This window comes from Lepidochelys kempii, chromosome 1, assembly GCF_965140265.1.
Source record: "Lepidochelys kempii isolate rLepKem1 chromosome 1, rLepKem1.hap2, whole genome shotgun sequence".
NCBI classification, from domain to species: domain Eukaryota; kingdom Metazoa; phylum Chordata; order Testudines; family Cheloniidae; genus Lepidochelys; species Lepidochelys kempii.
The window spans coordinates 41085980-41112075 of record NC_133256.1 but is presented as its reverse complement, the minus strand read 5'-3'; the positions used below and the strand labels follow the sequence as shown (position 1 = coordinate 41112075).

The 26096-nt window shown below is 41.5% G+C and overlaps 1 protein-coding gene across 1 annotated transcript in view; it reads right to left on the bottom strand.

Annotated features, from left to right (window-relative positions):
• SGCG (sarcoglycan gamma) overlaps positions 1-26096 on the bottom strand; it is a 135480-nt gene that overhangs the window by 86223 nt on the left and 23161 nt on the right. Inside the window, exon 2 of the mRNA XM_073320660.1 lies at positions 13329-13526. Within this exon, the coding sequence (XP_073176761.1) occupies positions 13329-13526 (198 nt within the window). The remainder of the gene's footprint in view (positions 1-13328; positions 13527-26096) is intronic.

Sequence of the window (26096 nt, the reverse complement as noted above, 5' to 3'; positions counted from 1 at the left end):
AAGCATTTATATGGAAAAACTAATTAAAATACAATTTTACTTCTTCCTCATTTTCAAGTTTCATTTGAAATTTAACACTTCATAATTTTAGGGAATATACAATTTCTATTTATGTGTTTGGGGCAAGATTTTCAAAAGTGACTGACCTACCCTAATTTGTGGCTGTGCAACTTGAGATACATTAAAACAACCTGATTTTCAAAATGTGGACACTCAGCCCTTTCTGCAGTATTTTTTCACACAACACACAGTCAACCTATGGAATTTCTTGCCAGAGGATGTTGTGAAGGCCAACACTATAACAGCGTTCAAAAAAGAACTAGATACATTCATGGAGGATAGGTCCATCAATGGCTCTTAGCCAGGATGGGCAGGGATGGTGTCTCTAGCCTCTGTTTGCCAGAAGCTGGGAACGGGCGAAAGGGAATGGATCACTTGATGATTACCTTTTCTGTTCATTCCCTCTGGGGCACCTGCATTGGCCACTGTCAGAAGACAGGATACTGGGGTAGATGGACCTTTGGTCTACCCAATATGGCCGTTCTTACATAATCAGACCCCATTAAGGCTTCCAGGGTTGAGACCTAAAAATTAAAACACTCCAAATCATTTGTCAGTTTTCAATATCTTGGCATTGGTATATGCCTGGTTTAGAATCAGGGCACCTAGTATCCACCCCAGTCTTCATAGAATCATAGAATCATAGAATATCAGGGTTGGAAGGGACCCCAGAAGGTCATCTAGTCCAACCCCCTGCTCGAAGCAGGACCAATTCCCAGTTAAATCATCCCAGCCAAGGCTTTGTCAAGCCTGACCTTAAAAACCTCTAAGGAAGGAGATTCTACCACCTCCCTAGGTAATGCATTCCAGTGTTTCACCACCCTCTTAGTGAAAAAGTTTTTCCTAATATCCAATCTAAACCTCCCCCACTGCAACTTGAGACCATTACTCCTCGTTCTGTCATCTGCTACCATTGAGAACAGTTTAGAGCCATCCTCTTTGGAACCCCCTTTCAGGTAGTTGAAAGCAGCTATCAAATCCCCCCTCATTCTTCTCTTCTGCAGGCTAAACAATCCCAGCTCCCTCAGCCTCTCCTCATAAGTCATGTGTTCCAGACCCCTAATCATTTTTGTTGCCCTTCGCTGGACTCTCTCCAATTTATCCACATCCTTCTTGAAGTGTGGGGCCCAAAACTGGACACAGTACTCCAGATGAGGCCTCACCAATGTCGAATAGAGGGGAACGATCACGTCCCTCGATCTGCTCGCTATGCCCCTACTTATACATCCCAAAATGCCATTGGCCTTCTTGGCAACAAGGGCACACTGCTGACTCATATCCAGCTTCTCGTCCACTGTCACCCCTAGGTCCTTTTCCGCAGAACTGCTGCCTAGCCATTCGGTCCCTAGTCTGTAGCTGTGCATTGGGTTCTTCCGTCCTAAGTGCAGGACCCTGCACTTATCCTTACTGAACCTCATCAGATTTCTTTTGGCCCAATCCTCCAATTTGTCTAGGTCCTTCTGTATCCTATCCCTCCCCTCCAGCGTATCTACCACTCCTCCCAGTTTAGTATCATCCGCAAATTTGCTGAGAGTGCAATCCACACCATCCTCCAGATCATTTATGAAGATATTGAACAAAACCGGCCCCAGGACCGACCCTTGGGGCACTCCACTTGATACCGGCTGCCAGCTAGACATGGAGCCATTGATCACTACCCGTTGAGCCCGACAATCTAGCCAGCTTTCTACCCACCTTATATGCATTCATCCAGCCCATACTTCCTTAACTTACTGACAAGAATACTGTGGGAGACCGTGTCAAAAGCTTTGCTAAAGTCACGAAACAATACATCCACTGCTTTCCCTTCATCCACAGAACCAGTAATCTCATCATAAAAGGCAATTAGATTAGTCAGGCATGACCTTCCCTGGGTGAATCCATGCTGGCTGTTCCTGATCACTTTCCTCTCATGCAAGTGCTTCAGGATTAATTCTTTGAGGACCTGCTCCATGATTTTTCCAGGGACTGTGTTCCTTGTGTTTCTCTCCTAACTTATCTTTCATTATTGTAAGTATATGTCGCACACTGTAGAGCTCTTATGGCTTGTTTCTTGTTTCCCTGGTGATTTTCTAGTTTTAGTGAGTCCCCATGATTTTTCAGAGTACAGATCATTGCACAACTTCTAATGAGACACGTTCTTTTGCGAAGATGTTTTCATTTCACCCCTTTATTATCTGTTTATTTTAGAATTTGTTTTTAATAGAGTTGTGTGAAATATTCATAACCAACTTTGAAATGCTTGAAATTTGAACATTTATTTGTTGCCAGTTGAAAACTATGTATTCTCTCTAAATATGAGTACTAAAATGGGATCATTTTAGTGAAAGTGATCCCACTTTCAGCGAAATTATTTTTATTGTGAAAAGATGAAATGTCACAGTTTTGAATAATTTCTCAGCCAAACTGTAATTTTAGAAATATTTTAGGGGATGAAAAAATCTGTGAAACAGAATTATGAAAAATGTCTCACCATTTTTTCTGCAATTGCACACAGCTGTAGTTTCTAATTTCAAACCACAGCCCAGATCCTTCAAACAATATACAATACTCACATTAGAAAAGTTATGCACTTGGGTAATCATTTGCAAGATTGGGTCCCGAGTCCCTCTAAAAGTTCACTACTTTCAGCTCGTGGTTTCATCACTAACTGGTGTTTTGCATAGTATAATATATATATACTTCATCAACATGTATTCAAAATTTGCTACATAGAGTATCACTCCTTCGTTTGTACACCTTTTAATCTGTTTTACTACCTGACCACTTCAAATAGCTCCAGGAGTTGATGATCCATTTGGCACAGGTTCTGGACCTGAAAACTTGTGGCACCTTAGAGACTAACAAATTTATTTGAACATAAGCTTTTGTGAGCTACAGCTCACTTCATTGGATGCATTCAGTGGAAAATACAGTGGGGAGATTTATATACATAGAGAACATGAAACAATGGGAGTTACCATACATACTGTAATGATCACATACTGTGATCACTTAAGGTGAGCTATTACCAGCAGGAGAGCGGGGGGGGGGGGAAAGCCTTTTGTAGTGATAATCAAGGTGGGCCATTTCCAGCAGTTGACAAGAACGTCTGAGGAACAGTGGGGGGTGGGAGGAATAAACATGGGGAAACAGTTTTACTTTGTGTAATGACCCATCCACTCCCAGTCTTTATTCAAGCCTAAGTTAATTGTATCCAGTTTGCAAATTAATTCCAATTCAGCAGTCTCTGGTTGGACTCTGGTTTTGAAGTTTTGTTGTTGAAGAATTGCCACTTTTAAGTCTGTAATCGAGTGACCAGAGAGATTGAAGTGTTCTCCGACTGGTTTTTGAATGTTATAATTCTTGATGTCTGATTTGTGTCCATTTATTCTTTTACATAGAGACTGACCAGTTTGACCAATGTACATGGCAGAGGGGCATTGCTGGCACATGATGGCATATATCACATTGGTAGATGTGCAGGTAAACGAGCCTCTGATAGTGTGGCTGATGTGATTAGGCCCTATGATGGTGTCCCCTGAATAGATATGAGGACACAGTTGGCAACGGGCTTTGTTGCAAGGATAGGTTCCTGGGTTAGTGGTTCTGTTGTGTGGTATGTGGTTGCTGGTGAGTATTTGCTTCAGGTTGGGGGGCTGTCTGTAAGCAAGGACTGGCCTGTCTCCCAAGATCTGTGAGAGGGATGGGTCGTCCTTCAGGATAGGTTGTAGATCCTTGATGATGCGTTGGAGAGGTTTTAGTTGGGGGCTGAAGGTGATGGCTAGTGGCGTTCTATTATTTTCTTTGTTGGGCCTGTCCTGTAGTAGGTAACTTCTGGGTACTCTTCTGGCTCTGTCAATCTGTTTCTTCACTTCCGCAGGTGGGTACTGTAGTTGTAAGAATGCTTGATAGAGATTTTGTAGGTGTTTGTCTCTGTCTGAGGGATTGGAGCAAATGCGGTTGTATCATAGAGCTTGGCTGTAGACAATGGATCGTGTGGTGTGGTCTGGATGAAAGCTGGAGGCATGTAGGTAGGAATAGCGGCAGTAGGTTTCCGGTATAGAGTGGTGTTTATGTGACCATCGCTTATTAGCAGCGTAGTGTCCAGGAAGTGGATCTCTAGTGTGGACTGGTCCAGGCTGAGGTTGATGGTGGGATGGAAATTGTTGAAATCATGGTGGAATTCCTCAAGGGCTTCTTTTCCATGGGTCCAGATGATGAAGATGTCATCAATGTAGCGCAAGTAGAGTAGGGGCATTAGGGGACGAGAGCTGAGGAAGCGTTGTTCTAAATCAGCCATAAAAATGTTGGCATACTGTGGGGCCATGCGGGTACCCATGGTAGTGCCACTGATTTGAAGGTATACATTGTCCCCAAATGTGAAATAGTTATGGGTGAGGATAAAGTCACAAAGTTCAGCCACCAAGTTTGCCGTGACATTATCGGGGATACTGTTCCTGATGGCTTGTAGTCCATCTTTGTGTGGAATGTTGGTGTAGAGGGCTTCTACATCCATAGTGGCCAGGATGGCGTTTTCAGGAAGATCACTGATGGATTTTAGTTTCCTCAGGAAGTCAGTGGTGTCTCGAAGATAGCTGGGAGTGCTGGTAGCATAGAGCCTGAGGAGGAAGTCGACATAGCCAGACAATCCTGCTGTCTGGGTGCCAATGCCTGAGATGATGGAGCGTCCAGGATTTCCAGGTTTATGGATCTTGGGTAGCAGACAGAAAACCCCAGGTGTACCTTTATTTCTTCTGCTGAAGAGCAGTTTTGTAAGTTCTTAGAATAATGCCCATGTTGAATAAAAACTAATATCCTTATGTCTCAAACAGCAACTGTACAATAGGATTTTCTCTAGCATTGTAAGAAGACCTTGTAAAAACTATGCTAAATCAGGGCAAAGGGCTTTTTCTACAATGGTAACAGTAGGTTCTATACCGAAAAAATAAACCTAAAAAAAAGGTTTTAAAACAGGGGTTCTCAAACTGGGGGTCGGGACCCCTCAGGGAGTCACAAGGTTTTTACACCAGCGGTCGTGAGCTGTCAGCCTCCACCCATACCCCGCTTTGCCTCCAGCATTTACAATGGTGTTAAATTAAAAACACTTTTTATATATTTATAAGGGGGGGGGGTCACACTCAGAGGCTTGCTACGTGAAAGGGGTCACCAGTACAAAAGTTTGAGAACCACTGTTTTAAAAAGTATAGATAAGAAAACCAGTAAGATAATTCACGCAATAGCAGTGACAGGCAATCAACTCAAATTAAACTGGTTCCTCTTCAGCAGCTATAACAAAATTAGGAAAATGAGCGGCAAGGCATTTATCATTAGGAAGCCAGGAAAAAAGGTTTTGTGTGTGCTACCCTATCCCTGAATAGTTCAAAATATCCAAATATTGACAGTCTGCACATAATATAATTACTGAAAAAATTGACAATGAAACTAACTACAGTGTAGTCAAGATGTAGCAGAATGACCATCCAGGGAGCCCCTTTTCTGATACATTTATATCTTGCTTTTAAGTCAAATCTATGGAAAGGCTAAAGCAAGTTCAAACTGAGACATCTATTGTTGTGTCCCAAAGGTACCTTAGTTAAGACTTTAAAGATCCAGTTCTTTGTGCAGTATTTCTTGTTGCGATTACTATTTAAGGAACTTGCTTGGCGAACAAAAGTGTACTGTTTTATTGAGATAATAGGACTGTGGGTAGAGTTCGTTAATAAGCAATCAGCAAAAACAGGATTGGCAATGAATCTGGTGAAAGCTTGTGTTTGACTTACAATATCTATTGTAGAGCTAAGTATGTGAATGGTGTATTAACATTGCTGATGCCTCATCTTATTTTCTGTTGCAAGTATTCTATCTTTTGGCCTCAGACAGACAAGTTTATCTGATTCTCGTTCTTAAGAGACAACAGAATCTTGTCAGTTGAAGATATTGGCCATGTTAGAGTACTCAGCAGCACCAAGTACTCCTAAAGGAGAGAGATTTATTTGATATCTACTGGTTTGGAAACTAATCTTACCCTAGCCATAAAATGGTTACACACAAAATAAATTACACTCACCAGGGCTTGGTTCGAATGAATATACTTAATATTCCATGCTCTAGAAAACTAAAAGGCTAGTTTGATTTCCACAGTTCTGTAAGTCAGTGGCTACAGAAAGCTTGTCCGGGCATGGAGACTCAGTACGAGATTCACTTTTGTCAGATTTTTCAACCTGCTGAGGTTTGCTTATCTTAAATGAGAATAATATTTAAGAAGAAGATGTACAAGGTATATTCAGGTCCTGTCATATTCAATTCTTAAACAGGAGGGAGGGATTTATTAAAGAAAACAGCTACAACTATAGTTAAAAAACTTGGCTTCCAACACAGCTTGAGTTCCAGCTTTGTCTTCCTTGTTCAAAAAAGACCACATATTTTCTGGAGCTCTATACACCATGTAGGATACATCTACACTTGAGCTAGATGTTATTTTCAGCTTGGGTAGATGTATGTGCACTAGCTTTGATCAAGCTAGCATGCCAAAAATATAACTGTAACAAGGGCGGCAGAGGCTGTATGATGGGCTAGCCACCTGAGTGCGTATGTCGGGTCACAGGCAGAACTTGTACCTGGGGCAGCTAGCCCATCCCATTACTTCTGCCACTGCAGCTACACTTCTATTTTTACCATGCTAGCTCCATGAAAGGTAGCGTGCATACATCTATCCAAGCTAGAAATTACACCTCCATCTGGAGTTTACATGTACCCAGAGACACATCTAATGGCTGGATAATACAATGCAAGTAAAAATATCATTATACCTGACAGGTTTTACTTGGTTGATCTAATTAACTAATACAGCATACAGTTCACTTGTTCAGGAGCTGGATTTTTTAAAGGGCTGGATAATTGTATTTCCATTAACATTTGCAAATATGCAAACTAAAATAAAAACAAAGGTAATTAAATCTCATGCTTTAGGGTATAAGATAATTGCTTGCAAGAGTTATTGTCAAAAAGGATTTTCCTGTGAACAATACTACACAGTGGGCTTTTTGATTATCCCCTTTTAGGAAAAAAACAGTTACCTACCTTTTCATAACTGTTGTTCTTTGAGATGTGTTGCTCATGTCCATTCCACGTAGGTGGTGTACACCATGTGCACAGTTTATGGAAGGTTTTCCCCCTAGCAATATCCATCGGGTTGTTCCAGGTGCCCCCTGGAGTAGGGCCATCATGCCACTGCATATATAGCCCCGCTGACCTGCCACCTCTTCAGGTCCTTCTTGCTGGCTGGCTCCAACAGAGGGGTAGGTGGGTGAGTCTTGGAATGGACATGAGCAACACATTTCAAAGAACAACTGTTATAAAAAGATAGGTAGTCATTTTTTCTTCTTTGAGTGCTTACTCATGTTGATTCCAAATAGGTGACTCCTACACGTTTCCTAGGAGGGGGTGGGAATTCATTTGTGGATTGTAGTACCACTCTGCCAAATGCAGCATCATCCCTGGCCTGCTGTGTGATAGCATAGTGTGAGGTGAAAGTGTGGACTAATGACCATGTTGTAGTCCTGCAGATCTCCTGTATTGGAACCTGTGCCAAGAATACTGCTGAGGATGCTTGCGCCCTTGTGGAGTACACTGTCAGTGCAGGGACTGGCAACTTTGCCAAGTGATCGCATGTTTGAATGCAGGAGGTGATCCACAAATAAATTCTTTGAGAAGACACCAGGAGGCCCTTCATCCTATCTGCTACTGCAACAAACATCTGGTTCAATTTCCAAAATGGCTTCATCCATTTGATATAAAAAGCCAATGCTCACCGAACGTCCATTCGTTACCATGGCCCTTTTGTGGTTAGGTATCACATTTGTTTTTTCTGTCCTAACTGGCTATTTTGGTTATTTCCAAGTTCCAAGTTGTGGTATATCTGTTAAGTTTAAAAGGGTATGAACTTAGGAAAGCCCCTATGCCAACCTGCTTTAATGCATCCTCTACGTTAAAGGCTGCAGCCATACATGGACCTTATGCTTTAGCTCATCACCATCTATTTTAGGGTTGCCAACTTTCTAATCCCACAAAACCGAACACCCTAGCTCTGCCCCTTCCCCAAGGTCACACCCCCTGCCCCGCCCCTTCCCTGAGGTCCTGCCCGCCGCTCACTACATTCCCCCTTCCTCGGTGGCTTGCTCTCCCCCACTCTCACTCACTTTCACTGGGCTGGGGCAGGGGGTTTGGGGTGTAGGAGGGGGTGAGGGCTCTGTCTGGGGGTGCAAGCTCTGGGATGGGGCCAGAAATGAAGGGTTCAGGGTGCAGGAGGGGCTCCAGGCTGGGGCACGGGGTTGGGGTGCAGGGGAGGATGAGGGCTCTGTCTGGGGGTGTGGGCTCTAGCATGGGGCCGGGGATGTGGGGTTTGGTGTGCAGGAAGAGGCTCTAGGCTGGGACAGAGGGGTTCAGGGTTTGTGGGGGCTCAGACTGGGGCAGGGGGTTGGGGCTTGGGGTTGGGGCATGGGCTTACCTCTGGCGGCTCCTGGTCAGCAGCGCAGCGGAGTGTTAAGGCAAGCTTCCTGCTTGTACTGGCACCGCGGACTGTGCTGCACCCCAGTAGTGGCCAGCAGATTCGGCTCCTAGATGGAGGTGCTGCTCTTGCCCACAGGAACTGCCCCCACAGATCCCATTGGCCGCGGAGCCGGTGCTCGGGGTGGGCGCAGCACGTGAAGTCCCGTGGCCCCCCCACCTAAGAGCCTGACCTGCTGGCTGCTTCCGGGGGTGCAGCACGGAGCCAGGACAGGTAGGGACTAGCCTGCCTTAGCTCCACAGCACTGCCAACTGGACTTTTAACAGCCCGGTTGGCAGTCCTGACCAGAGCCACCAGGGTCCCTTTTTGACTGGGTGTTCTGGTCAAAAAACGGACACCTGATCATCCTAATGTATCTAGATGAAAGGTCCCAAACATATGTATGCTAACTTTCCTTAGCTCACCATACAGGATGTGTCCCTTGTGTTACAGCCAAAATATACTCTAATATAGTCCTATAAACCTATTATAATAAAACAAATAATCAAACCCATAAAAAAATAAGAAACTTATAAGAAAAGATATGTAGGCAAGCAAGGAGGCTAGCCTTAAATGTATCTCATGTACCTGTTATGTACGTTAGTTCACTGCCAGGACACTTCTGTGGTTGAATTATTTACCTGGGGTCAGAACTTCCCCTTAATCTCTATTTTCAGCCCCCCAAATACTTGAGGTTTAGCGCTGGCAGTTTATCTGTGCAAAGTTTATCTGTTCAAAGTTCATAGGCCTCAAACCTTATGCTAACTTGCTGAAGCTAATGTCTTACAGGATACAGGGCTGTAGGTTTCTTGCATTACTGCTGAATATAATGCAAAGCAGTAAATATAATAAAGACACACTAGCCCACTAGGCTACAGTAGGAGAGTAGCAGTGAATATAACAAAAGCAAACTAGCGCACTGGGTTACACAGGAATCACGGGGGAGGGTACAAGTAAAGGTATTCACACCCACTTACTGGGAGATAGTATTTCTTCTCTGCCCTCTTTGAGATGGGGGGCAGAGAAGAAGGGGCCTGCCACAATGTGTTAACTGGCCCCAGCATTGCTTTGTTTATTGGCAAGGCTACTCTGGAGGAAGCAGCTGCAGCTAGGATGTCAATCAGGATGTGCACCGACTCCTTAAGCTCCTCCATCTCCAGGCCCAAATTTGCCATAACCCTTTTCAGGAGGTCTGGTGGGCTCTGAAGTCGTCTTGAGGGAGCATGGTACTAGGACCTGCAACTGCCTCATCCACCATGTCCATTGTGACCACCTCCTGGATGTCAGCACCAAAGTTGGTGCCAGAGTTGCGGTCTGATGCCGGATGGGAAGAGGCGGTAGGCCGCCTTTCTGAGACTACTGAGTATGAGCAGTGGGAAGGGGGTCCCAATACTGGGGGAAACCCCCAATGGTTCCAATACTGCCACTGCATCAGCCAGGGGTCTGGTGGCCAGGGAGGGCCAGCACCAAAGTCTGGAGGTGCATAGACTAGGTACCAGTAGGTCTTGAATGGAGCAAAGGATTCCCCTTTGGACCCTGAAGAGGATTCTTCATCTGGAGACCATGGCAATGCAGTACCTGCTTCAGCCACTGGGCAGTGCCGAGAGACTGAGGACTAGTGTCAGGACAGAGACCGGTGCGTCAGTACCATGGGTGGAGTGCCATGGTGGTCAGTACCAGGAAGGAGCTTGCCGGACCTTGTTCCCTTCTGTCTCCAGTCACCTTGGCTGGGGTGTGTCCTTGAGGGATCAGCGGGATCGAGAGGGACAGCAGTTCTTTCACAACCTGAAAGGCCTCCAGAATCAAAGGGGTGAGCAAATGCCTGGCTGCTCCTGGCAGTTGGTGGCGGGTCCCGTTCTGGACTTGGCACTCTGGGTGGAGTCTCTGGCGCCATCAGTGGCTCAGGGGAAGATGGGTGGCCCAATGTGTGTCTCACTATACTAGTCCGTCTCCGCCTTTCTCTCTTCGGCACCTGAGAATGACCTCTCTCAGTGCACTGTTTCTTATGTTTCTTCCTTGGCACTGGGGATGGAGAACGGTGCTGGGAAGAATGAGGTGCCAGGGGAGCGCTCCACATGGGGGCCGAAATACTCAGCCCTGATTCAGAGTGGTTCAGCTCCTAGACTGGTCAGAGGGCTGCCTCCATGAGAATGGCCTTCAGCCGACTGTCCCTGTCCTTTCTGGTACGAGATTTGAAGTCCCAGCAGATCTGGCACTTCTCTTTGATGTGAGACTTCCCCAGACACTTTGGACAGCTAGCGTGTGTGTCACTTACTGGCATCAGCTTACCACAAGAGGTAAGCTTAAAGCCCAGGGACTGGGGCATGCCCAGCGCCGGGGCGAAAAAATCCCTCGACGACAGGAACAACTATTAACACTACTATATACACTAACTCTAACTAAGAACTATATACATTAACTACGATAACTATACAGAATATGAACAGAGGAAGTTCAACCACTGGTGAAGGACCCTTGCCACAGCAAGAGGGGTTGTTACAGCAACCTTCAAGGGCAGTAAGAAGGAATTGAGAGGGTATGGGGCTGGTGAGGTTCCTTGTACTGGCACGTACATGTGCTGTGCCAGAGAGCACTAGAGCCGGCTCTATGGATACCACTGAGGGAAAAATCTCCGGCAACTGTGCATGCGGTGCGCACACTCCTAGCATGGAATGGGCATGAGCAAGCATTCGAAGAAGAACTTGTAGTTTATCTTGCTCATTTTTGGGGAAGATGAGACTGCATATGAAGCAGCACACCCCAATCCTTTAGCAGTGAATTGCAGAAAGATCTCCAGAGTTTAATAAGGAGGGTCTGAAAAAAGGAATGCAAAAGGAGCAGCAGAAGCACCCTAAAAGTGAGGGGGCCACAGGAGCCCATGGCCCTGCCCTCGCACCACCCCTTCTCCCCAAGTCCCCACCCTTGTGCCACACATTCTACCTGAGGTTCTGCCCTTGCACCACCCCTTCTCCCTGCCCCCCCACCCTCACACTGCCCCTTCTCTCAAGATCCCACCCCTGCACCACCTCTTCCCTCCAAGACCCCTCCCCCCACTCGCTCCTCTCCGCCCCCTACTCTGTTGCTCACCCTTAGAGCCTGTAAAAAGTGTGGCGGGGAGCCACAGCCTCCTGTCCCCCCCATTCTGGTGTCCCTGGAATGCAATAATAGGCAGATGGCTAGGCAGGGACATAGCTAGGCCACTGCTTAGCTGGACATTTCAGGTACACAGGTCCTGCAATACAGAACTGGAGAGAACCCTTACAGTCAGTGCATTTCTACCCTCTCCTGACCAGAGGATGTGAGCCTGCTTTGCCTGTGCTGTTGTCCATGGCTCTTGTTGAGGCCTAAAGATAGTGTGCCCCATCTTGAGGCACTTGCTGCTTTCCTTGTGGATAAACAGGAAGAGACATAGGTTCCTGCAGAGAGAATTCCTGAAAGGGGAGGGAGTTTTTGACAATTTTTTTGCTCCATGACTCCTAAGAGAGGAGCCACCCATTGGCCACACAGGGGAGCCAAGACATGGGAAAATAAGTGGAGAAGTGGTGACCTTTACTGTTAACTTGAGCCACACACATAAAATGTTAGCCACTTACATTCACTGTTATTCATGATGTGCAATCACCAAAGTGCACATCTTCCAAATGCATTGCATAACAGTTTAAAAAATGAAACATGATCTAAGACCTTCTGTACCTGTAGTACACATGAAAAAAAAGGTGCTGAAAAGAATTTATGTGGGGGAAGAAGCTTGACAGGAATCCAATCATAATAACTATGCTTAGTAAGAGGCACTTAAAATTCACCTGCTTATAGTAAAAGAAAGAAGAGTATAGAGACAGCTCCATGAAGATAAAATGCCCCTTCATTTAGTGACTGTGGCATAATAAAGATAGACGATAGAAATGTTAACATAATTCCCTTTACTGAATGGCAGGGACAGAACAGTAGGAATTTACTGTTATTGTTTTCCTTGTAATAAGTCTATTCAAATCAACTGTGCATCGCAGACTGCATGGTAGGATCAAATTAACTTAGCTTTGATATTCACTGAGGCATTTTACTGTATTCTGACTCAAGTTTCATCTTGCGGACTTAACCTAAGTTACACTTTAAACTACTATTTAAAAATTACTTGATAATAATATACATATTGTAGTGAAAAGTTATTACATTTCTTCTTGAGCAATGTAGTTGCTTAACCTAAAGCATAAAGTAGTTTCAAATACTTTGAGCTTTAATTTATTAATTTGCTAAATCAATTTCTAAATCTTAAACAGTGGGGAAATAGACGATTAAAAAATCAGAGTTTGAGTGCAGATAGGAAAAGAAGCTGAACTAGTGAGAACAACATTTGAACACTAAAGAATTCTGGGGGTATAAACGAAACTAGAGCAATCACACTTTGAAAATGGCAGAAAAAACACACTGTGAGGCAAGAGCAAATAAAATCTCTGACAGAACTGTTTGAATTAACTGCAAATGTAAGGTCATCAACATAAACATCATTTTAAAATTATGATTTAAAAATTATAGAAGGATGAATGTTGTAAAAGATGACTATTGTGTATGTATTTCCAACAGAATGAGAAATTCTAATTAATGAGGTAAGAAAAAGACATGGTTATTACATAAGAAGAAACTGGCATACATATGAAATAGGTGAGGTCATAAGGCAAACAAAGGAGGAGAATATGATTAATAAAGACTAGAAAGAGAATGGAAAATTAAAGAGGACACTTACTGGAGAAAACCACATCACTTTAAGAATCCAAATTGTCAAAGCAAAATTCACAACTAGGATGATAAGCAGGAGGAGGACAAACAGGTAGAGGCAACGCTTTCTCCAGCCATAAATGCCAATGTTGTAGACATATTGGTTCTCCGGCCTCTCTAGGCTGGTGCCTTGTGTTGTTGTGGTGTATTGTTCACGTACCATCTGCTACAGAAGTGGGGGGGGGGAGAATTTTGTTAACTATGTACATTAATTTCTTTTTAAAAATTTTAAAGAGGTACTGTATATTCTTTTCTGTTTTAAATACCAATTCTATCACAACATACATTCCAATAGTTATATATGCAGTAACTATTACAACTAGCTTGTTGCAGTACTAAACTGTGTATCACTGGAATGACAAAGTTTGTTAGGTTTCCTGTATATGAAGAAGGAAAAGAGGTTTTAAAACTGCAAAGGAAAAATATGCTTGCTCAACCCTTTATCACAATAAATATTTAAAGATGTTCTACGAAAAGAAACATACAATAGTAACCAGGGTTAAACATCTTCAGTCACACTACATTATAGTTTTCAAAGAAGCACTTACTAAAACTTAAAGGCAATTAGTTACTTACCAAAATACTTTCCCTTAAAATATGAAGACTGTCACTACTTTACACCTTGGAAGTATGGAAGTTTACATTTGAGCCAAGAGAATAAAAACTCAACAGCTGAAGCTGCTTATCAAAAACCAACAATGGGTAACATGTGTCTCAGCTCCACTGATATAAAGGGGGGTGGGAGGAACCCCAAACCCTAATGTCCAGAAGTAAACAGATTTTGTAAATTCAGGTATTTCCCATAAATCAGGTAAGCCCTCTGGGCTCTTACATAAGAAAACATGTCCATTTTCTCACAGTATTATATTCCCAAATGAGAGTTGCTTCAGATAGGATTCACATGAAGTTTCTTATCAATTTTGAATTTACTCCTGGGAATTAGATCACTATGGTCAGCACAAAGAATTTTAAAAATGTGATTAAATTACATCCTTGCCCAGCTGCTGAATTACTCTAACTTATTAGGGAAGCTCTTTCCAAGTCTCCTGCAGAGTGATGCTCTGTCTGTAACAAGTAAGTGGTTCACAGTTCTGATCCCCAGCTTTAGGAATATCTGTCTTTTGTGATCTGTAGCTTTCTACCAAACCACAAGTCAAAGAAAATAGTCTAGGTTTACAATTAAACAGAATTTTATGTATTATTGTACGCCTACCTTCCTTGCATAATTATAATATTCATCACATTTCTATATCTCTTCTTTCATAGATAAAAAAACCTATAATTCATAAAACATTGCAAAGGCTATGTTTTATTCCATACTCAAATAAAAACTGGTGTAACAACTTGTGTGTTTGACCACTTCCAACATTTTCTTGCTACGGCAGTGATGCAATAATATTGTCACTGATTTGTTATCAGTTGAGCTAACCTCACAATGCTGGCAGACAAATCTTTTTACTTCCTGAAAATGCTCATGCTGGTATAAAGAAGCTGATAAAGTATAGGTAGGAGCTGAAGAAAATGAAAAAAAGAGTCCCATTCATTTACACCGCATGAAGGCAGGCAACTAAATACAGCAACACCCTTGCTATAACACCCTTCATAATAACGAACCTTCGGCTACGATGAACCCAGTGCCTGGATCCTGCCTTGAGCCCCGCCGCTGTGGCGTGAGCAGACAGTTCTTCTGGCCCCACAGCTGCTTTGGGGGCCAACAGCTTCTCCAGCCCCACAGCTGCTTCAGGGGCTGACAGCTCCTCCAGCTTCATGGCTGCGATGGGGGCTGACACCTCCTCCTGACAGCTCCTACAGCGCCGCTGCTGTGGTGGGTACTTTACTGATAAATTTTATAAGTTATTGTATAAAAATGCTAGACGTCTAAATACTAAGATGGGTGAATTTGAGTGCCTGGTATGAAATGAGGATATTAATATAATAGGCATCACAGAAATGTGGTGGAACGATGATAATCAATGGTACATGGTAATACCAAGGTACAAAATATATAGGAATGACAAGAGCAGGTCATGCTGGTGGAGGAGTGACACTATATGTCAAAGAAAGCATAGAGTCAAATATAGGAAAAATCTTTAATGAATCAAATTGTGCAGCAGTTTGAAATTCCATGCTTGGAATAATAAGAATACAGCAGTAGGAATACACTACCAACCACCTGACCAGGATGAAGATGGTGATCATGATTATGAAATTCTCAGGGAGATTAGAGAAGCTGTAAAAATAGAAAATTCAATCATAACGGAGATTTCAACTATCCCCATATTGACTGAGTACGTCATGTCAGGACAGGATGCAGAAATGAAATTTCTAGACAGTATTAATGACTGCTTCTTGGAGCGGCTAGTTCTGCAACCCACAAGGAGAGAGGCAAATCTTGATTTAGTCCTAATTGGAACACAGGATCTGGTCCCAGGGGGGAATAAAACTGAACAATTTAAAATGAATATCTTTACTGAACATAATCCTCATCAAAACTGTGTTTACAGAGTGCAGGATGTCTGACTTGTAGGAGTCACTATGTAATGCCAGTATGCAGAAGTAGATTAGGACTCTGACTTCCCAGTCTGATGGAACTCAGGCACATGACAAGGTGAGATGCTTGGACTTCGGAGAGAATATCAGCAATTTGTCAAAACACTACTTATCTACCCACTAAGTAAAGATAACAAGCTGAAATAAATAGTAAATAGTAATTTTCTGCTAGAGGGAGAATGATTCAGGGGAAGTAATGATTCCAGTAAAAAGGGAGGAGAGAAACCTCAGGACCCCATTTGGAGATGCGTTCAGGTTAAAATCAAGTAGGGAGGGAAAACCCAAACTTGTATGACTAGAAGGATTTTTTCCCTTTTTTCAACCCCAGCAAACAATATCAAATATATACTATTGTCCCTAAAGTATATGTCACAATAACGTACTTGGAATTTGCATATTTTATGCATATTATAATTTGCACCGTAAACTAGTCTCATTAACTAAAAAGCGAGGGCTCCTTCAACTGCAATCTGTGGGAACAAGCACTGAGAAAGTAATACATCATACTGAAGTGTTTGCATACCCATTAGTACAAATATGCATAATAACTATGAATTCATCACAGCTAACCGCATTGTACATCATAACTGTTACTGCAATAGCTGGAAAGGTAGTCACTCTCAGCACAAACTTAACTGCTGCATCAGAATCAACTGTACTTAATGGTTGTATATTTGTGAAAAAGTACTGCTAAAAATACTATTTAAAACTTAGATCAAGGCTTCGCTTTTTATCTTTCATGCATAATTATTTTTTTCCATTTAAAATATCCTTTCTGATAGAAAAAAAATCTTTGTCATCTAATCAGAAACCTGCCTCAGAGTCAAAAGAGAGAGCAAAATACTTTTTACGTGATTTTATTAATGTTACTTTAGGTTCCTGCATGGTCTTAAAGCCTAACCAAGATTTTCAAAATTGGCTATATTTTGGATACCTTTCAAGTCTTACATCCCCAACTTGAGATGCCTTAAAGGTGCTTGATTTATAGAAAGCATTAAGCAGCCTTCTCCCTTACATTCAAGCCCCTTTAAAGGCATCTCAAACCTGCCACCCCAAAAGTAGGGCACACAAAATCACCAGTCACTTTGGTAAATCTTGGCCTAGGTTTTCAAGTAATACACAGAGAGAAAGCAGAAGGAGAAAACTAGAGATTGTCTTCTCTGTTCACTTATTGCTATAATGGTATGACAGATGAAAGACCAATGAATAATGATATATCCATCTTACATCATTAGCCTGTTCACAGGTCAGCAAGACGCAATCCTTGATCCATCAAGTAAGAGTTGTCTCAGAAGCACTTTTCTCTTTAAAGGGACTCATTACATTAAAATACCATTTCTTGACTGGAGCCTTAAAGCCAACAAATCATGCTTCATGTTAATAAAATGTTGGCAATACAAGATAAAGAGAATGTTTAACCCTAGAGAAAGTGCAGTCTTCTTTTCTGAAAACACTCAAGGTTAAGGCAAACCATAGATATGTTGATATGAAATCTAGTGTTCACATTAGGGATAAACTCAAGCATCCCCATCTCCTAGTGGAAGTCACTACAAAACACTACCTTGAGGGATAGCAGCTTAAAGGAAATTGCTTCTAGAGTTTCAAAAAAGATGAACTGTTATTACTGTCCAAACCAAAGTCAAATCCAACTGAGGGTTAACAGAATCATAGAAGGGTGTCTAACAAATACACTGGTATAGGGTGTGAGTCATTTTCCCTTATACTGCAAGAAAACTACCAATAGCTAAAATCACTAGGAAATGAATGTTAAGTACACTGAGTCTGTTTGTTGCATCTAACCAATACATACCGGAGGAAACAAGAGAAGACATTAATATTGCACTCAGTATGCCATCTCTTAAATGCCTTCCAAACATGTGAATTTGTACAGTGGCTGAGGTGAAAGATTTCCTTCTGGTGACTAGATAGTTGGGCAAAAAGAAAAAAAGACTAGGTGTACTGGGTGTACTTTGATAGAGCTTATGGATAAACCCAATTCTTTGAGTTCCAGTATGTAGTCCAGTATGACTGGTAGAAGTGACATGACTGCAGTTAACTGTTTTTGTTGGCACCATAGTGAGAATCGCTTCCATTTGCAGAGATTTCCTGGAAGATTTGGAAGACGGAGCACTTCCATTAGCAGAGATTTTGCTCAGGGAACCATCTGCTGATGTTGATTTTGGTCCCTGAGGAATAGACTGAAGGGACTTTTCCATTAAAATCATCTTGAGGTGGAGATCTCTGTCACAAAGATCCCAAAGGGGAAGCGTGGGAGATAACAATTAAAAATTTTGTGGGGTGGAAGAAATGGTGTCTAACTAACTAAGTAAATGAGACATTCTAAGCTAAAACTCATCAAATTATTTCTATAGAAAAAAAGAAGAGGCAGCACTGCCACTGAGCTCCATCTGCAGCTGAGGACGGTTGGGAAGGAATTGAATGGGTCTGGTTGTGCATGCGCTACATGAAGTGCCAACAGCACCATGAGACAACTACTGCACTAAGCACTGCTACCAAAAATCTCCGATCTGCTGCGCAGGAATGCACCAGCGCCTGAAGTGGAGCATCCACAAGGACACTACTCGAAGAAGAAGCATGTTGATAAATTGGTGAGGATTCAGAAAAGAGTCATGAGCATGATTAAGAGATAGGTAAACATGCCTTATAGTGATAGAGTCAAGGAGCTCAAATTACTTAGCTTACCAAAGAGAGGGTTATGGGAATGACTCTATTAGAGTCTATAAGCACCTACACTGGGAACAGAAATATGATAATAGAGGACTTGCAATCTAGCAGACAAAGATATAAAAAGATCCAATGGTTGGAAGTTAAAGCTAGACAAATTTAGACTAGAAATCAAAAGCAAATGTTTAAGAGGGAAGGCAATTAACCACTGGAACTACGTATCAAGGATTGTGGATGAATCTCCATTACAGATAATTTTTAAATCAAGACTAGATATTTTCCTAAAAGACATGCTATAATTAATGCACAGTGATTGTACTCAAAGCAAGAATAAATACAGGGAAGTCCTACAGCCTGTGTTATGAAGGAGGTCAGATTAAACAATCACAATGGTCTTTCTGGCCTCGAAACCTGTGAATCTATACATTGCATGGATTTTAAGGCCTGAAGGGACCATTAGACCATCTAGTCTGACTTCTTGTGTAACACAAGCAGTCGACTTTCACGCAGTTACTCCTGCATGGAGTCCAGTAACTTGTGTCTAATTTAAGTGTATCTTCCAGAAAGGCATCCAGTCTTGATTTGATTCAGTTTCTCTTTTCTTTGACAAATAGCTGCAATCACCATTCTGGATTTCAACATGGTTTTGTATTAAAAACATATGGGGTGTGAAATATCCTTCTTTCAAAATTGTTACACTAAAACTGAATAACTGGTTACATTCAAATACCATTTACTTCACTTTTTTTCATCATAATAAACAAAAAACATTTGTGGATTTCATATACATTATCTATATGCCTATGAAGAATGACTACAACCCAAGAAACAGAAAATAATTCCATTCAAACACACAAGACCTTTGTTGCAATTTGTAAGATTTCTGAAAAGCTCTGTCAGCCAACAAAGTCATCCTTATTGAAGAGTACATATAATATATTTTCACACAATTACACTAACATTTCCTTTTGCAACACATTGCAATAAGAGATGATCATAAAAAGCAGACTTTTAATTAAGAGTTAATTAATTTTAAATAGCACTAATTCAGCCAGTGCTTCTAAAGAGATAAACCAAAAGAAATTTTGTAAAGAAGATCTCATCTCTGTTGTTGTAATCAGTAAAAAATATTTCTCTAAAGAAAAAAAAATATGCTTTTATTGAAATCCAGATTCTTTCTGTTCAGATCTGCTTAATAACATTCTAAAATTGAACAGCAGCATAAAGAGTTAAATCAGGACCATCAAATCTTTTTCAACTATGTTTCAGACATTGCGCATCTGTAAGTTTTCTCCGCTACTGGTGGTATTTCCCCTTTGCATATCCACCTTGTGCTATGAACAAAACCGATTAATTTTATGATGGTAGGCTGTGATTATAGAGTGCAACCAGTATTATAGCATTTTGTTCCAATTTTCATACCTGTCACTCAGATCTCCTCCCTTCTGCTATTCACTAACATCAAAAAATTACATTAAGACCTAATTAATCTTCTTGAATTATGAGTTCTCATCAGCATTACCATGTATCAAACCAGTTTCTCTTGATAAGCATATGATATATCATGAAAAAATAAATACATTTTTGGGCCTGTATATGTCATTATACTTCATAACAATAGAACATTTCAGAGTAGAGAACTTTCTTGGCTTTAGAATGACATATTACACGTGAAAGTTTAAGTAAATATATCTAATTATCTATACATTTTAATGCTGGTCAGTATAGGATTGTAAATTACTTGAAAAAAATTATTGCTATGTGTTTTCTTATTTCGATCTTCCTAGGCTAAGAGGCTGGAAGGCTTTTCTCTACATGGAGGTGAAAGATTTCCCTTTGGGTTATTGTAATCTGCAGGTAGATTAGTTGTACAGTGTGATCCAAGCACTAGCTAACAGTTCAAGAAGAGAAAATGACTGAGTTGGGCTCAAGGGGGCTTACAGGAAGTTTGTCCTAGAGTCTCTCAGAAGTAGTTATTGTGTGCTAAGGTATGGGCTAGTTGTATTATTCAGAAACAGCTGAATGATTCCCTTAAAAAACAAGAAAAATGCATTATATATAACAAGTACAAGAGGGAATTTAATATCATCCTTTAAGATTATATTAATATGGCAAACCTTAAATAGGTAATGCTAATACTCACTGATTTTTTAAAATAATTTGCAAATTCAATTAAATACTGAAAATTTAAAATAGAATAGCAAGCTATATAACTCTGGATATCCTCTGGAAATTTAAAATAGGACAATATTTTTGGTCAGCCGCCACTTCTGTATAAAAATGTATTAATTTATTTTCAGTCTGTGACAGATACATTTCACATCTACAACATGTAACTTTATATTCTCACACCATGCAATTTAACACAGACATTCATTTTAAAATCATGAACTCTTATTTATTATATTCAAACCCATGTGAACTAAATTAGGGAAGTAACATTGTCTTAGTTTCAAATCAGAAGGTAAAACAATTGATAAATTAAAATCAGATTTCTAGATACCAAGAAGCAGGCCAATGTTTAGCAACGTGCTTCTGTATCTTTAACTACCCACTGGGAAAGAACTCAATCAACACTGCTGGTTAATAATAGTAGGACCAGCTGTTACACAGCTTGAAATTGACAACAGTAAACTAATTTCAGCACTTACTTCCATCTTTCAAAGGGGAGTATATTTTGATTATTAGTATTAGGATTCAACATAACAGGATTTTCTTTATTTTTACTAGTTAATATTCTAAGGAGTAAAGACAAACAAAGGAGAAGAATAATCCAGTTTGATCCAAGGTTCAAAGCACTACTGGGCAGTGCAGAAAAACAACTCATAAATACGTTGTTACAATGTACTGTAGATTGTCTATATAAAAAGGATTCACCTTTGCTTTATCCATTCATTTCCCTTCTCCTAATGACAATTGCCACAAATTTCTAAGATCAACTTTTATATCATAATGCTACTGATCTCTGGGGTCTATTATAATTGCTATTTCCAATGTACTTGATAAAAAATAAATTTAGTACCTAAACCTCACACATCACTACAATTTTCTACAAACAAAAGATCATGTCCCTTTTTCGTATGCTTGATATTTCTAGTTTAATAGTATTTATTCAAATGTACTTCTAATAATTTCTACTAGAAATAAAAAAAACATTATTACTGTAGCCTAATCTATAAATTATGTATTAATTATATTAATTGCTTAATAATTCCCAGTTATCACTTTGAGGGTTGTTAGGTTCTTGTCCCAAGATCAGGCCCAGTATTATTAAAATTACTATATAGTTGGGAACCCTAATGTGCATGGTTGCAAAACACACACTACAGGAACTCTTCTATATTTACACTAATTTATCAATACATTTAACAAAGCTACAAACACTCCAATTCAGTAAGGTAAAGATAATACAGAAAGTACATCTGAACATCCATACTCACACCATCCCTTGCAGAACAACCTGAAATTTTAGCAATTCTCTTCCTCATCACCATCATCTACCTCCTCATCACCAGTGGCCATCATTCTGGCAACTCTCAAGGGCCATATCTCTCTCTCCCGAAGCCCACAGGCTGGAATACAACTTTTATAATATGTTACACTGATGCCACTATGTCTAATGCATATTCAGTAGTGGTTTCTTGCCTCTTACTTATTTGTATTTCCTCACCCTACTATTGTTGAGCAAGCTCTCACAAGACTTGAAGCAGGGTTGTGCCTCTTTTGTTCATGCAATGTCTGAATAGGTAATATGTGAACCTCAGACATAGCTGAAATCTGGCAAGCAACATCATACACATGAGTATGTGGCCTAAGAATCCCAGACATGTATGCATATAGTAATTGGATTTGACTTCAGGCAATTAGCCATCAACTGGAGAGAATGGAATCTGTCCTCTGGGAGGTATGCTCTTGTCAATCAGGTGTCAATCATAGCTCCAATAAACTCTATCATCTGTGATGGTAGGAGGGATGATTTCTTGTAGTTCTCAGGAAGTCCTAGTTGGGAGAATAGGAAAAGGACATATTGAAAGGCTGTCTCCTTAAATGTGCTGCCACTACTAGAAGGAATTTCTGAATAATCTCACAATGCTAGGGAAAGTCAAAAGTGCAGTATGCTGCATTGAGAATGGTTGGGTTCACTATAATTTCTGAGGGCTCGATGGCTTGCCATGGAAGTATGGAAGTACACATCCTCAAAGTCGAGAGCTTGGAGAGAGAATGATGGAGGCAAGCATTACCATTCTGAACCTGAGATGGAATATGTATTTGTTGAGTCTTCTCAGGTCTAGGACAAGACAAAGACCTGCTTTCTTCCTCAGAATGAGGATATGCTTGAAGAAGAAGCCTTTCCTCCTGAAAACTGGTGGAACCTTATCTATGGCTGCTAGGTAAAGCAATGAGGACACTTCTATTTGTAACAGGCTCTCCTGAGAAGCGTCTCTGAAGAGAGACAAATAAGGTGAGTAACTGGATGTGGGTAACCACAAGCGATGATCTCTAGAACACATCTGTCTGATGTCACGACAGACCACACCCAGTGAGGTGAGGTGGCTTCTGAACAGGATCTGATGTAGCTCCACATATTCCAGTCAAATGTGCTGATGTGTTGTAGGAGGGGGTTACATTGCTAAGCTGGAAGAAGATTGGTACCCTTTGATATACCTCACTCTTTTCTTGGTGTAGTACTCAGGTTGCCTGAGATGGTAGGATGGCGTCTGTTATCTTAACCGGGGTTGAGGATGATACAGTTTGCAATATGAGGCTGAGCTGTAAATCCACAGAGAGCACAGGGGGGCTTTTGAGTCATTTAACAAGCAGAGAACACTGTCTGAACACTTCCTAAATAGTTCTGCACCCTCAAAAGGCAAGTGCTCAAATGTGTGGTTTGTACTTCTCTCAGGATACCCAGTACCTGGACTCATGATGCTCTCTAAGGCTGTCTTGGCCACCAGCTGGCCTTCTTTATTTTGTCTTTGAGCAACTTCATGTTGTCATACAGGGGCTTTAAGAGGAAGGGGTCATCCTGTCCCAAATTAGTAAGTCATACTTGGCCAGTAAGGCCTGGCAATTAGCCACACGCACTTGCAGGAAGGAAGAGTACAATTGTCAGGAAACTGGGTCATAAGCAGTCAGACCTAGTGGTCAAAGCAGGAGTCAGGATGAGGAATCAGAACCAAAGGTCAGAACTGGAGTCAGCAACCTACTGCTGCTACTAGGCTTAAGAACTAGCCCACTAGCTTTCTCATCCAATCAGGCATGGCAGTCTGTCACGCAGCCTAGTGTTCTTGTTAGGTAGTCAGGAGACTAAGCAGGCACATCTACAGGGCCTTATTCCTGACAACAATGTTCTGCAAAATAGGTCAAGCCTTTTGGGATTCTTGTCCTTAGGGGAACTCTGACTCAGCTTGGATTTTTCTTGTATTGCTAACATGACTCAATATCTTGGAGTTGGGGTGAATACAGAAGTACTGAATCCCCATTGGAGGCACCCAGTACTGCTTTCCTACCTGTTTTGCAGTGGATGTTATTGCGGCCGGCATCTGTGCAATCCAGACCAGTAAGGGGTTGTGTCACAATCTGCCCTGTAACTATGGGTGCTGTAAATGCGTTGCTGCTGTGGCTCACATCCCAGACACTAACAGCCAACAGACAAGCATGCAGTCCCTTGAGTGTCTGTGTGCTTTGCAGCTACAGTTCAGCACTCTGATCCCAACTGCCTGCCTACAACTCCAAAAGCCCCACTCTAGCTTCGATCACCCAATTACCTTATGTAGGGCCCAGTCCTCTCCCAGTCCCAAATTTCTCCCAAATTGTCTGCCCTGAAGTGCCCAGGCCTCTCCTAGTACACAGAGAGAAGTAAGTTTGCCACTCCCTTTAAACAAATAGTACATCTGCATTTTACCACTTTATTGGAGTTAAACACTCTTTTAATCAAAGCACTGGATTGGTTTATAGTAAAAAGTAAAACACATTTATTTAACAATATTAATAGGTTAAGTGATACCAAGTAGAAGGAATAAACATTAGAAAGGGTTACAAACAAAAATGGTATTCTAAGACTAAAACTTAATTTTAGCCAGTTACAATCTTTGCCTAAGCAGGTTTCTCACCTTAAATCAATTTCCAGAGACTTCAGCCCCCTTGGTTGCCTTCAACTTGTAGTACCTCAAGTGATGAATAACTTAGGGGTTCTCTGCCCATCCCTTTATAGTCTGGTAAACCTTTGAAAACCATCTCTCTCAAAGTTCATTGACACTGCTTCAATAGGCAGGCAGGCTTCTTGGCAGTGCTGTCTCCATCACCTAGCAAGACTATTAAGAGGTTATTTTTCCCCATTTGCTCTCAGGATGGCTTTGTTTACTTTACATGTAAAGAGGACCAAGCTGGTCAGACAAGCAAATACATAGTCCTTTGTGATCTGGACAAGCTACCTCCCCAACTATCTTGTGAGCTTTGATAATTTTGTTTACCGCATATGTAAATTGCAATCTCATTGTCACTGCTAAGCCCTGCTTCATTTGTCCTGAAGACTTGGGCAGACTTGTTCTCTACTTCGTTCAAATACAGACTTTAAAACATAATATCAGAGAATGTAGATAACTCAACATATATTAATACACACATTCCACAGTAATATTAATCGCTAGTGTGTCATTAGTTTTCCAATGATATATTGCATAATACCTTTTAGATACAGATCATGATACCAATGTGTTGGGGTACATTGATCAAGCCATCTGAAACTCATTACTACATCCCAGGGAGCCCCTTGCCCTTTGGCCTTGAGATGCTCTTAGGGTCACAGTGTTATTGTGGCTTACATCTGTGACACGGCCTTAGCCAGTTCAAACAGTCCCTCATTTATGGGGAGGGTGAAGCTTCCTGGAACAGAAGCTTGCAAGGTGTCAAACACTTGGGAGATTTCTCCAATGTGACCAAAGTCTCTATTGCCAGAATTTTGGCAATCCTCACAAGGAGCTCCTAGAATGACTTAATCATTTGGTACTAGTACTGGTTCCAAAGATACTACTTCATCAGGTGAGGAACATGAGGGTCCTCTGGTGATGATACAAGGAAATGTTGTGGCTCTACCTCTGGTTCTTCCTGGTACTCTGGTGTAGGTGGTCTGTCCAAAAACACAGATGGGGAGAATTACCACTTTTTCTTTCATGAGTGCAGTGGACACTGGCTTCTTGATTCATGAAACAGTGGACCCCAGTATCCGAACAGAGCCAGGGTGTTATACCATAGGAATATGTATCACTTGTTTGGTACTGGCCAGTCCAGTGCCATTGCTGATGAGACAATGGATACTGAGGGAAAGCTGATAGGGTCTTTCCATTGTGCTGGTGACTGACCTCAGAAGATGCTCTAAGATGGGAAGAAGTGAGGAGAAATAGACCTCTTCTAAGAGTGGTGCTGAAGTATATGGTGCTCTTGGTACAGTGGTCTATACCAGTGCTCTTTCAGCATTGAAGATGGTCCTGGTCCTGGTTCA